Source organism: Mytilus trossulus, chromosome 6 (genome assembly GCF_036588685.1).
Source record: "Mytilus trossulus isolate FHL-02 chromosome 6, PNRI_Mtr1.1.1.hap1, whole genome shotgun sequence".
Classification (NCBI taxonomy): domain Eukaryota; kingdom Metazoa; phylum Mollusca; class Bivalvia; order Mytilida; family Mytilidae; genus Mytilus; species Mytilus trossulus.
In genome coordinates, this window is record NC_086378.1 from 70,121,504 (window position 1) to 70,136,344 (window position 14,841).

Consider the following 14,841-nt stretch of genomic DNA (forward strand, 5'->3'; position numbering starts at 1 on the left):
TATTTATATTATCTTCTGTTTTTTATGAGTCATCCAATAGTTTCAATCATTTCTGCATTTTTTTAAATCAGGTATTACTAATCTATTTTGTAAAGTTTTTTTATTTATTTATTACAATTAACAAGATATAGTCAAAAATTGTCCCAATATTTGCCCAATACCAAAAATTAGTCCAAAGCTTGGATGAAATTGATCTTGTAGACAAGGAGAAAAAAAATAAAACTGGACCATAGGACCAAGCAAACCAATAACTTATAAACATGATAAATAAACACGTGAAAAAATCATCATCAACTAGAAAAACAAAAGTGCACACGCTGAAATGTCTTGCCTTCTTTATTTATCATTGATATTATGTTGGTAGTCCTAAATATAAAGCTTGATATCAACTTAACCAAGAAAAGTAAACATTGACCAATGAACCATGAAAACGATGTCAAGGTCAGATGAACCATGCCAGGCGGCATGTACTGCTAACAATTTTTCCATACAACAAATATATTTGACCTATTACATATTGTTTAAGAAAAACAGCCCAAAACATAAAAAATTAACACTGAGCAAAGAACCGTGAAAATGAGGTCAAGGTCAAATAAAACCTGTGGGACTGACAAATAGATCATAAAATACTTTCATACACCAAATATAGTTGACCTATTGCAATTAGCATTTGAAAAACTCAAAAACTTAACTTTGACAACTGAACCATGAAAATGAGGTCAAGGTCAGAGGAACCATGCCGTGCAGGCATGTACAGCTAACAATTCTTCCATACACCAAATATAGTAGACCTATTGCATACAGTATGAGAAAAACAGATCAAAACACAAAAACTTGACTATCGCCACTGAACAGTGAAAATGAGATCACGGTCAGATAACACCTGCCAGTTGGACATGCACACCTTACGTTCCTTCCATACACCTAATATACTAGACCTATTGCTTATAGTATCTGAGATATGGACCTGACCACCAAAACTTAACCTTAATTGTTCACTTATCCATGAAATGAGGTGGAGGTCAAATGAACTGTCTGAGGGGCATGCAGACCTTGCAAGGTACGCACATACCAAATATAGTTATCCAAATACTTATAAGAGAGAATTTAACATTACAAAAAATGTTAACTTATTTTTTAATTACATTGTGTAGTAACTGAACCATGAAAATGAGGACATTGGACATGTGACTGACGGAAACTTTGTAACATGAGGCATCCATATACAAAGTATGAAGCATCCAGGTATTCCACCTTCTTAAATATAAAGCTTTTAAGAAGTTAGTTAACGCTGATGCCACCGACGCCAAAGCCGGATCACTATCCCTATGTGGAGCTTTATAAGTTGCAGGCTCAACAAAAATCAACCAAAATCAATTTAATTATGTTTATATATTTTATTTAAGATTTTCCCGTGTCAGATGTTCCATTAGATGTAATTTCTATTTTAACTTTCTGGCATCTTGAGGTATCAGATTTGGTATACCATTAATAATAGGATATGCTACTTGAATCTCATCACAAACCAGCTCATTATTTTCTTTGTCATACCTGCAAAGAGAACAGGACAGTTTGTCATGACAATCAATAACACTCCACATTTTTTAGATCACATTTTTTCATTATCAGATGCAATGAAATAATTGGCAGCTGTTAATTTAAGAAATGAAGTGCACAAATAAATTTCAAGAAATTTGTCAATAACTGAATTACTGATGACATTTTCTGTCATAATTTTAAAATGTTAAGGTTTATGTAGACAAAATAAAATTGACAGATACATAATTCTGGTTCGACTAAAAAAACAGATTTGGTGCTGATTAATTCAAACTTTACATGATACCATTACTCATCATAATTTTTAGCTTGAGAAGAAAAGCTTTTTAGGAATATATGCTGCTATGCCTTAATGACTAAATTTTGATCGTTATGTCATACCCAAGATTTGTCATATTTTAGCAAAAATATGCTAATTGCAAAAAAATTTGGCAACTCCATGTATATGCAGATTTTGCATACAAAAAGAAAATTAGTAATTATTTACACAATAAAACAAAAAATCATAAATTTGGAGATAAATACACAATGAAAAAATAAATAATTATTTAGATAAACACACAATACACAGATACACTGTACAGTATACACAACAACAAAAAAATTGTTTAAATCAATGTCTATTCAAAATTCAAACTTAAACCTGATTTCAAACAAGAGGCTCTCAAGAGCCTGAATTGCTCACCTTAATTATTTTGGTTAAATCTCTCATCAATGATTATTTTGGCTTTTCAATTATGTTCTATTTTAGCCATAGGAGCTGTTTCTTGACATACACAAAATGTACAAGGAAATGAAATATTAAATTTATACTAGATACTCTGAAACTCATTTAGCCTAAGTTTGGCTGAAATTGATACAGCAGTTTCAAAGGAGAAGATTTTTTAAAGTAAGTCAACATGATGAACAAATTGTGAAAAAAAGTCTTTAAAGGGCAATAACTCCTTAAAGGGTCAATTGACAATTTTGGTCAAATTGACTTATTTGTAGATCTTACTTTGCTTAACATTTTTGCTATTAACAGTTTATCTGTATCTATAATAATATTCAAGATAATAACCAAAAACTGCAAAATATCTTTAAAATCATCAATTCAGGGGCATTATACCTGGAAAACCAGTTACCCAATTCGGCTGAAAATTTCAGGACAGGTAGACCTTGACCTAATAAATACTTTAACTTCTTGTCTTATTTGCTCTAAATGCTGGAGTTTTTGAGATATAAGACAAAAACTGCATTTTACCCTGTGTTCTATTTTTAGCCATGAAGGCCATGTTTTTGACAAAATAAAAAATAAAGCACAAACTTTATTTTATACACCCTACTCATCATTCAGTTGAAGTTTGGTTGAATTTGGTTGAGTAGTTTTAGAGGAGAAGATTTTTTAAAGTTAGCAAATATGATGAACAAATTGTGAAAAATTGTCATTAAAGGAAACCCTTTAAGGGGTCAATTGACAATTTTGGTCATATTAACTTATTTGTAGATCTTACTTTGCTGATCATTTTTGCTGTTTACAGTTTATCTTTATCTATAATAATATTCAAGATAATAACCAAAAACTGCAAAATTTCCTTAAAATTACCAATTAAGGAGGCTCGTGGGTACAAAAAAATCAGCAAACATTTTTTTTTCATAACAAATTTTATTCATTACATAATTAGTTGTAACATTATGATATGGTTCAAAAATCAACCCAAAAAATCAAGGCGTTTGAGCCCCAAATGATTTTTAAAATTTTTATATCATTGAAAAAGCTCCAAATTATCTCCCTTTGGTGAAAAAATGACATTTTTTGGCATTAAAATTGAAATATCTTTTTATACTCATGACCTACATTTTTTATTATTTTTTTCAAATAAGCTGCACTTGAACTAAACAGTTGTAAATTTAAGCAATTTCTTTTATTAGATTCTTTTTTTATTTCGATTTTCCTTTTTTTTCTCCTATTAGTTCAACAGAAAAAAGTACCTAAACAAAAATGCATGCTTTTTACGTTCGCAGATTGTGAGCTTAAATGAAAGGTGACCCCATATTTTTATTTTATTTTTCTATTAGGAATAGGATAAAGTTTATTTAGAGAAAAATATAGCGAAATCCTATATTAGAAAAAAAAGTTGATTTATACCCAGGAGCCCCCTTAAGTGGCAGCAACCCAACAATGGGTTGTTTGATTCATCTGAAAATTTCAGGGCTGATAGATATTGACCTAATGAACATTTTTACCCCGTCTCAGATTTGCTCTAAATGCTTTCGAAACTGCATTTGACCCCTATGTTCTATTTTAAGTAAAGGCAGCCATGTTTTTTGACGGATCTAAAATCAAAGCACACACTTTGTGCAGGATAATCTAAGGAACAATCATGCTAAGTTTCATTCAAATCCATTCTGTAGTTTCAGAGGAGAAGATGTTTGAAAAATTGTTAACAACGACAGAGGACGACGACGACGAAGACGACGGACGCCAAGTGATGAGAAAAGCTCACATGGCCTTTTAGGCCAGGTGAGCTAATAATATATATATGCCATTTTTTTGTCTGAATTTTTTAAATATGGGGTAAACATGTTTTACTATGTAATACATCACTCAGGACCAAACCATAGGACTGAGATCCTATACTGTATTTTTAACAGCTCCTTAAAGTACACAATGTACTTCTTATTCCTTGTTCTGGTATTTACAGTATAGACATGATAGAGGGTGGGTGAAAATTATAGCTTATTTTCGTGGATAGAACTAAATTGTCAAAATAGATTCCTCCAATTTAAAAGTGTGCATGCAAAGGTATTGATGAAAGATTTGAATCCACCAAAATAATAACTGCATCTAAATGTTTCAACATCTTATTCAATAAAAGTCGCCAAATTTTACATCAGTGAAAAATGACCAGCTTAATATGGTATATGACAAAAGCTAATGAAATGTCAGGCTAATATGTATGATTGGCATACTTTGTTCCCTTGCCCTAGTACTAATATGACTAATGTCAGGTTAAAGTGTATGGAACACTTTGTTCCTTGCCCTGGTACCAACATGACTATTTAATGCAATTTCAGGTTATATTAGTGTGTATACAGGTCCAGGGACACTTTGTTCATTGTCCTGGTACTAACATGACTAACTTTACGTTTGAATAAAGACACTTTTACTTTAAACATGCAAGCTCTTACCTTAATTGAGTTTTTGATAATGGACACACAACAAACTCTAGCATGGATTCATCAAATTGTGTAGTTGAAGTTGCCTCTCTGTGACCATTTAATAGACATGATTTTGTGGAAAATTTTGATTGAAGACCAATTCTGTTGTGTGTGAAGACTTTTCCTGTAAATACAGAGTACAATGGCATGCCATAAACAGAGGTTTTGCAGCAGAACATATCTTTTGTGAAAAATAATGAACTAAAAAATTAATCAAATTAACTAGCTTTCTGGCAAAATAAAAAAAAAAAGAATGTTATAAACTGTTATTCAATTAACTAATATATAATATACAGATGATGAATATAAGAGTAGATTGTTTACAAGCCATCAATGACCTAATATGGTATACAATGGTATAAGCACAGTCGTTAAATTTTATATTAAGTTTCACTACAGGTTGTTCCCTTTAAAAATTTACTGACTGTGCACGTATATTATAATATATACAGACACAGTTCATGATATATAAGGCATGAAGATGTTATTGTTACCGATCAGCTAAATTATCTATAGTAAAGGACCTTACAAATTAATGCAAGATATGGTCACAGAAATAATTATACTTATAAGTATGTCTGAACCACTCACAACTCTACTACAGATTATATACATGTATATATATCATTGTATAAGTACGTCTGAGTCAGTGACAACTCTACAACAGATGTATCCATCGGATCGCCATCAATGATGGTGATACATGGCTGTGTACATAATGTATATACAACTCGTCTAAACATCAACCCAACAGTGTTAGATCTGTTAATTTATCATTGTATATATATACATGTATGTCTCTGCTATTTTTAATCATTTATTGCTCTTGACATATTGCAAGGCTATTTTAAGAGGGTGATAATGGGAGTATCTTCATGAGGGTAACAAAAAATGCAATCACAATCAATCTCAATACAATAGTTAAATAATCAAATAATCTGCGTTAAGTATGCTTAAATAGTAATAAACATGATAAATATCAATAGAATATCAATAGATTGCCAAATATAAATGTGGAAACCCCCTAGTTTAAAATAACATCGACTTAAGATTCCAGAAAATATCAGTCACTGATTTCACCGTTTTATGACGAAATAAATACTGGCAATCTGTAAATAAAATACAAATACGTACTTAAATAATGTTCCGATAAATACTAGATCTAAATGAATCCCCAATTTAGAATAAAGCTTTGCTTTTCGAAAAACATCCGATCAGCTGGGCTTTTAAAATTAAGCTCCCAAGTTTGTTTTTCCCAGTTCCAGCTGACGTCAAAACACGTCCTTTTCCCCGTAAAACCGAATGACTAGCGGAATTTCTAAATATAAACTGAACGTAACTAAAATAATACACAGACGAATGTAATCAGTTCATACAATACTTATCATACAATATTTACAATATTCAAACAACAATGAACACATATAACCGTTTTTTTCAAAACATCGGGGTTTATCTGAATACCGGAGAACGATCACGTACCGAAATACGATCACAACACACTTGCTCGTTGGGGGTATCTCTTTAGTCTTATGGTAAAAATAAGATATAATTTGAGTGGCGGATCCAGGTGGGTTTCCAGGGGTTAAACCTCCCCTCTTTTTTTAGGGACATTCAATGCAATTGAATGGGAGCATATAGTTGTAACCCACACCTTTATTCTGGGTTGCCCCCCTTCTTTTTAAATGGCTGGATTCGCCCCTGAATTTCTACACTGTCTAGACTCAAAAGATGGCAACTTCTTCTTCTTCTTCTTCAGGAAGTCCACCCTATCTGCAGGGTCACCGCATTATGAGATAAAAACACAAAAGCACTAATGAAATGGTTTGCACATAAAAAGCATAAAAGCACATTAAGTTTCTAAAATTAGCACAAAAGCAGCAGAAGCACTATAGTAAAGATATTAGAATAAATTTGCCATGCTGAAAATAAAGCAACACAACAAAAAATAATAAGCAGAGATTAACTGGTTTTGCAGGCAAAGCATTGGCATGAGCTGCCAGACCAAGAATTTATCAAGTTCTTGAATTGATTTAAAGATGATTGCTTACGAAGCTCATCTGGCAGCTCATTCCAATCCAATTCCATTTATACAATGGTATAAGCACAGTCGTTAAATTTTATATTAAGTTTCACTACAGGTTGTTCCCTTTAAAAATTTACTGACTGTGCACGTATATTATAATATATACAGACACAGTTCATGATATATAAGGCATGAAGATGTTATTGTTACCGATCAGCTAAATTATCTATAGTAAAGGACCTTACAAATTAATGCAAGATATGGTCACAGAAATAATTATACTTATAAGTATGTCTGAACCACTCACAACTCTACTACAGATTATATACATGTATATATATCATTGTATAAGTACGTCTGAGTCAGTGACAACTCTACAACAGATGTATCCATCGGATCGCCATCAATGATGGTGATACATGGCTGTGTACATAATGTATATACAACTCGTCTAAACATCAACCCAACAATGTTAGATCTGTTAATTTATCATTGTATATATATACATGTATGTCTCTGCTATTTTTAATCATTTATTGCTCTTGACATATTGCAAGGCTATTTTAAGAGGGTGATAATGGGAGTATCTTCATGAGGGTAACAAAAAATGCAATCACAATCAATCTCAATACAATAGTTAAATAATCAAATAATCTGCGTTAAGTATGCTTAAATAGTAATAAACATGATAAATATCAATAGAATATCAATAGATTGCCAAATATAAATGTGGAAACCCCCTAGTTTAAAATAACATCGACTTAAGATTCCAGAAAATATCAGTCACGGATTTCACCGTTTTATGACGAAATAAATACTGGCAATCTGTAAATAAAATACAAATACGTACTTAAATAATGTTCCGATAAATACTAGATCTAAATGAATCCCCAATTTAGAATAAAGCTTTGCTTTTCGAAAAACATCCGATCAGCTGGGCTTTTAAAATTAAGCTCCCAAGTTTGTTTTTCCCAGTTCCAGCTGACGTCAAAACACGTCCTTTTCCCCGTAAAACCGAATGACTAGCGGAATTTCTAAATATAAACTGAACGTAACTAAAATAATACACAGACGAATGTAATCAGTTCATACAATACTTATCATACAATATTTACAATATTCAAACAACAATGAACACATATAACCGTTTTTTTCAAAACATCGGGGTTTATCTGAATACCGGAGAACGATCACGTACCGAAATACGATCACAACACACTTGCTCGTTGGGGGTATCTCTTTAGTCTTATGGTAAAAATAAGATATAATTTGAGTGGCGGATCCAGGTGGGTTTCCAGGGGTTAAACCTCCCCTCTTTTTTTAGGGACATTCAATGCAATTGAATGGGAGCATATAGTTGTAACCCACACCTTTATTCTGGGTTGCCCCCCTTCTTTTTAAATGGCTGGATTCGCCCCTGAATTTCTACACTGTCTAGACTCAAAAGATGGCAACTTCTTCTTCTTCTTCTTCAGGAAGTCCACCCTATCTGCAGGGTCACCGCATTTAAAAATTTTGTTTATTTTTAAAATTGCGTTATTTAAAATCTTATCTACTAGTTAAAATTTAAAATAATAGTAACAGAGTTAGAATAGGATATAACTAAAAATTAGTTAAAAACAGGAACTTGTATGTACACTATACATCTTAAAATTTTAAAATGGATAAAAATAATATCTTATCAGTTGTTTAACTTCCCCTTAACAAAGGAAATTGAAAGGAACTACTAATCCGTACTAGTAATGGGTTGAATTTTATGGGCTAGCATATGGTTTCATAATTAAATTATATATATATGTATTTAAAATCTAAAATGGTAAAGGATACGAATAAAAAGAAACTTGTAAAATTAGTTTTATGTACAACTGTGAGTGTGATGTAATGCACAATGTAAATGTATGATGTATATGCATTTGTTTCAGGATTAAATTAAGCATTTACATGTTAAGTTAAATTTTGAGTGAAAGTATTATTATGACTTATCTATTACCTAATCTTGATAAAAGATGTCTTATGTTTGTTGACATACTAGATTTCAAGAGTGCCTGGTACCCACCCTAATAGCCAACCGCAAATCAGTTCAATGACACTGTTTTATAATTCATCGCTGTATCTAAATACCAATATAATAACGATTTGATTGGAACAAAGAGAGACAACTCGATCATTCTCAGATCTGGTAATGAATCCTGATAATATGTATCATAATAATAATAAATGTTTTAACCTATCCGGGAGTTCACAAAATGGGACAATAAATATTGTAAACAGTGACTCGGGAGATGAACATCAGTATGATATCTTTTCAGAACTTAATGAGGCACGAAGGAAACACCCTGATACATTTTCGTGTGCATACCTTAATATCAACGAGGGGGGATAGGACCTTTTTTCGAATTTCGGGACCTCGGGATTTCGTATTTTTAAGCCCGGGATTTCGGGATTTCGTGTTTTTAAGTCCGGGATTTCGGGATCAGGACCCCTCCTACCCCCCCCCCCCCCCCCCCTCATCAACAGCCTAAGGTACAAATTCTGTTCCATTAAAGATCTTCTATGTAAAAATACCGTAGATATGCTAATTATAGCAGAAACAAAAATAGATGACTCTTTTCCAGACGCTTTATTTAAAGTCGATAATTTCCACTTCTGGAGGAAAGACCGAACATCTCATGGCGGTGGACTAGTTATGTATGTTAGATCTGACATAGCATGCGACAGAAAAGACAAATATGAACTTAAATTTACTGAATCGATTATGGTAGAAATGCATATTAATAATAGAAAATGGTTAATTGCAGGACTTTATAGACCTCCTTCAATAAAAGATGATACTTTTAAAAATGAATTTATATGTATATACATGTGATAAATTATCAACTATGTATGATAATTTTCTTCTACTTGGTGACTTAAATTATAACATGCTCTCACAGCAAAAATGTACCCCCTTAATTGACATCTGTGATATTTTTGATTTCACAAATTTGGTAAAAAAAAACAACTTGTTTCACAAAACATGCCCCTGCCACATTAAATGATGTTATTCTTACAAACCAAACAACTTATTGTCAAAATGTTTCAACTGTGGTCTGAGTGATGTTCATAACATTATTTCCACTCAAATTAAAGGCAAACTACCAAAAATTAATAAAGGTTTCATAAATTACAGAAGTTTCAAACACTTTGATCATGAACTTTTTTTGACAGATTTAAATGAAAAAAACTTAACTGATATAATAGAAAAATCAGCAGATGTAAATAAAGCATATGAAACATTCGAAACTACTTTCATGGAGGTTATAGACAAACACATACCTATGAAAAAAAAGAAAGCCATCAACAAACCAGCACCATTCATGAATCAAACTTTACGAAGGGAAATATATAAAAAAAAGAATGACATACAACAAATTTCAAAATTTTAAAAATAAAACAAATTGGCCGCGGAATGCTACAGAAAGCAAAGAAATCTAGTAAATAAAATTAAAAAGAAATCCATCAGAAACTATTTCATGGAAAGATGCATAGGAGGACCTAACAGCAAAGATTTTTGGCCAACAATCAAGCCTTTCCTAACAAACAAAGGTTCACATTTTTGAAAAGACTTAATACTTTGTGAAGAAAATAAGATAATTAACAATCAAAATGAAGTAGCTGAATTATTTAATAATTTTTTTATAAATGTTGCCAAAGATATCGGCTCAATAGATACTGTAATAGATGAACATCATCCAAGTATTAAAATTATTAAAGAAAATAAACCAGAAAAAGAAGAACTAAATTTTAGCCCAGTAGATCCAGAGTTTGTTAAAAAACAAATCAATAAAATTAACATCAAAAAGGCAACAGGAAAAGATGGAATATCTTCAAAAATACTAAAATTATCCGAATCTGAAATATCCAATCCAATTTCTAAAATAATAAATAAATCATTTGAATCAGCTGTTTTCCCAGATAAATTAAAAGAACCACAAGTAATACCCCTGCATAAAAAATCAAACACTCTTGATAAAGGAAACTATAGACCTGTAAGGATATTGTCCATGATTTCAAAAAAATTTGAGAGGTCTATAGAAAATCAACTTGTTGAATATTTTAATTCATTTTCGCTTTATTAAAAATAATTGAAGATTGGAAAAAGGCTTTAGATCAGAATAAATATGTAGCAGCTATATTAATGGACTTGTCCAAGGCTTTTGACTGCCTACCCCATGACCTCCTCCTACTAAAATTAAAATCTTATGGTGTGTCCGCCTCATCTCTTAAACTTTTGGAAAGCTATTTAACTAATAGAAAACAGTGTGTTAAAGTAGGTACTAATTCAAGCTATTGGCAAACAATGTTTAAAGGGGTGCCACAAGGGTCAATATTAGGGCCAACATTATTTAATATTTTTTTAAATGACATTTTCTATTTTATTCATAAAAGTGAACTCTATAATTATGCAGATGACAACACCCTTTCATACGCAGATAACGATTTAGATAAATTAATTAAAACTTTAGAAGAAGAAAGTAAAATTTTGATAAACTGGTTCTCAATAAATAAAATGAAAGCAAATCCAGAAAAATTTTAGGCAATAGCTGTAGGTAAAAAAACTAAAGACAAAAACCTAAAATTTAAATTAGAAGGTAATGAAATAGAGTGTGAAGATAACGTTAAACTGCTAGGTGTAACAATAGATTTTAAACTAAATTTCAATGAACATGTCTCTATAATATGTAAAAAAGCATCCAAACAATTAGATGTATTAAAAAGAATAGGTAAACGACTAAACTCGGAAAATTAACAATTTATTATTCTTTCATAATGTCCAACTTTAATTACTGCCCACTAGTTTGGCACTTTTTTGGGGAGGTAAATACAAAAAAAGATAGAGAAAATTCAAGAGAGAGCACTAAGGTTTATCTACGAAGACCATTCAGCAAGTTATGTAGATCTACTCTGCAAATCAAAATTACCATCTTATCTTTAAAAGTAAGAAGAATGCGATCTTTGGCGATTGAAGTTTTCAAAATTATAAATAAAGATTGTCCTGTTTATCTCCATGATTTGATTCACTTAAAGGAAAAAACTTACTCTTTCAGATACCAGAATACAGCAGATCTACCACATGTAAGATCAACTGCATATGGCCTTCAATCTTTCAGGTATGCAGGTGCTAGGCTTTGGAATGAGCTGCCAGATGAGCTTCGTAAGCAATCATCTTTAAATCAATTCAAGAACTTGATAAATTCTTGGTCTGGCAGCTCATGCCAATGCTTTGCCTGCAAAACCAGTTAATCTCTGCTTATTATTTTTTGTTGTGTTGCTTTATTTTCAGCATGGCAAATTTATTCTAATATCTTTACTATAGTGCTTCTGCTGCTTTTGTGCTAATTTTAGAAACTTAATGTGCTTTTATGCTTTTTATGTGCAAACCATTTCATTAGTGCTTTTGTGTTTTTATCTCATAATTGCATGTACCAGTATGTGTTAAACTTATAAGATGCTTAAAGAACTTTTGTGCTGCATGTTTATATACTGATTGAACTCTTGCTTTATATGTTTAATGTTGTGTGCATGACTCGATATGTTTGTTTTGTTTTATTTGTTGTTATGTCGGTTTTAAAAGCTCTTCAGAGCTTATGTTTGTAATTGCTTGCTTATACCGACTCTAAATAAAGCTTTATGTCTTATGTCTTATGATTTTTTAATATTAATAAATAGGGAATAAATTCCACAACGGCTTGCCATAGTATCCTAATTATTGATATAAGTTTTAAAACTTAATTTTCTGCATTAACCAAAACAAGTCATTCTCTGAAGAAATTGTCTTGGTAAAATCATATAATAGTATCTTGCTATGGGCCAGCCTACAGCATAAATTTATGAACGGGACAGTCTAATAAAGAGGGCCTGGGGAGTTCTAGTCTCTGACAGGTACTAGTATGTGTAATTCAGTGGTTGTCGTTTCATGAGTTTATGTGTTACATATTTGTTTTTCGTTCATTTTTATGTAAGGCCTGAAAGTATACTTAGACTTTTTACACTCACTGAATTTTGTAAGTACACAGGAGCTATATTGTTCAAAATATTTTTCTAGAGCTATTCGGTTCTAATCCGTCTGATCTGTATGGAGGGCACCTTATATTGATGTAAGAGGTCCTCGTTTAGCTCATATAACCCTGGTATACAAAACACCTTTTCTATTATTTTTTTTCTCAGTGCAACTATGCCACATGTGTCAATTTAAAAAAAATAAGAATACTGAAAGTACGAAAAATAGAAGTTTACGAAGTCTATCCAAAACAGAGCCCAAACGTGTTATAACATGTAGCTGCTGTGAAATCGGGGATCGAGTTGATATGAACATCAAAAAGGTTCGATTTTGAATATGTATACAAAAAAATGTCAATGGTCTTTTTGCCAACATCTAAAATTTGAAACTTGTTGGGTTTTCACGGCTTGAATTTTATTCACCAGGAACCACTCAATAAGTGTTTTTGACTTATATTCCAAAGTTTCAGTCTTCTCAGTTAAAGTTCAAGTTTTTGAGATAATTATGTTTTAATCCTTCTTATTGTCAAAACTGAGAACGTCTTTCCAACATTTCAAATTGTGTTGCGAATAGCATGTTGGACACAACTGTGTCTTATTTATAAATGAACTCCGGACTGGTTAAATGAAGGGATAATGGTATCTTCTTTTCTTTCTTTTCATAAACCTTCTGTGTGAATTCTGTACAAAACGAATACGAATGCACTGGACGATGAGCACAGTTGGTTCCCATATAAATATTTGTTAGCAGTTTTGGGATAACCACTAAGGTTAATAATGTTTTACGTCAATTATATTTAGTGTGTTGTCTAATATGTAACCTTTATCATTCCACCATGAGGGAGGTTTGACTATTCAACTAGAGGTTCTAAAGATTCTGTGTCACTCACATTAGTCTTTAACATATTGAACAAATGGCAATCTCCAACATTGTAGACACGAATACAATTCATGACAAAAATCTCTTCTTTGATGATCTTGTTTTGCTGATCATTTAGTCTGCTAAGTTTTTCTCTATCTTCTTAAGTTTTTGCTCAAAACACAAAAGAGGGTAACAATACCTAACTTGAAGAAAATTACTCCTATGTATAATGAAAGTGTACCTCCTATATGGAAAAAATTTGACTTGTTGTTAGAATTTGTCTTGCCAATCAGTTTTGCTTATTAAAGTTTTTATGTATCTATAATCATTTTAATCATACAAGACACAACGCAAAGAAAATGGTAAACATCGTCATTAAAGAAACTTGGCTCCAATAAGGAGTTAAATGACGATTTCCACCACATAAATTAATTGTAGATCTGGTCTTTCTGATAATTGTAGTCTATTTATCAAGTTTCTATCAGTCTATCAGAATTGTTAAAGATATACGCAAAATAATAGTAATTAAAAATTCGTCATAGTAGACAAAAATGTTCAATTTTTAGCAATGTCGATCATCTTGCTTGGTGGTCGGATCATTGGACACGTTTTTTTTAAACTAGATACCGCAAAGATGAATGTTGCCAAATTTGGTTAAATTTGGACAAGTATTTTCAGAGGAGAATATTTTCCCAACAGTTAACATACTATGGCGGCGGTCGACGACGATGGACGCTAGGTGAGTTAAAAATAAATCAAGTTAACGGGGTGTTATGTTGACTCATCATTTTGTGTACAACGTAATTTTATGGTAAAGGATTACAAGTTTTAGATGGAGCTGTACTTTAATCAAGGTATAAAGAACCATAATTGTTTCTCTTTATTAATATTTTAATGAAAGCAACTTTTAATTGTCAAAAACAAATTTAGATCAAAAGTCTTAGATTGATTTGCAGGATGTAAAAAAAACTGTTTCAAAAATAAATAAAAACTATAAATTAGTTAAATTTGGAACACAGAATTTATTTCAAAATAGCCAGTAGCAATTTGTGTTCTAATATCTTGATTACGATACAATGAAATCTTACTCTTGTGGTCATTCATGCTCAGTTAATTAGTATACGGAAAAGTATGTACTATGAAAATTAGAAGGCAA

The 14,841-nt window shown here is 31.5% G+C and overlaps 1 protein-coding gene across 1 annotated transcript; it reads right to left on the reverse strand.

Annotated features, from left to right (window-relative positions):
• Nucleotides 1-1,383: 1,383 nt before the first annotated feature.
• Nucleotides 1,384-8,897, reverse strand: LOC134723713 (protein preY, mitochondrial-like). The gene is made up of 3 exons (XM_063587267.1): nt 8,775-8,897; nt 4,729-4,882; nt 1,384-1,551 (listed from the first exon to the last, which is right to left on the reverse strand). The coding sequence occupies exons 1-3, from the start codon at nt 8,809-8,811 to the stop codon at nt 1,443-1,445; spliced, it is 300 nt and encodes a 99-aa protein (XP_063443337.1). The 5' UTR covers nt 8,812-8,897; the 3' UTR covers nt 1,384-1,442.
• Between the last annotated feature and the right edge of the window lie 5,944 nt (nt 8,898-14,841).

Coding starts and splice junctions, on each gene's coding strand:
- LOC134723713 (XM_063587267.1), bottom strand. CDS start 8,811: ATGTCAACAAACATAAGACATCTTTTATCAAGATTAG. Junction 4,883..8,774: donor ACATCTTTTATCAAGATTAG/GTAATAGATAAG, acceptor CTGTATTTACAG/GAAAAGTCTTCACACACAAC. Junction 1,552..4,728: donor TTATCAAAAACTCAATTAAG/GTAAGAGCTTGC, acceptor TTCTCTTTGCAG/GTATGACAAAGAAAATAATG.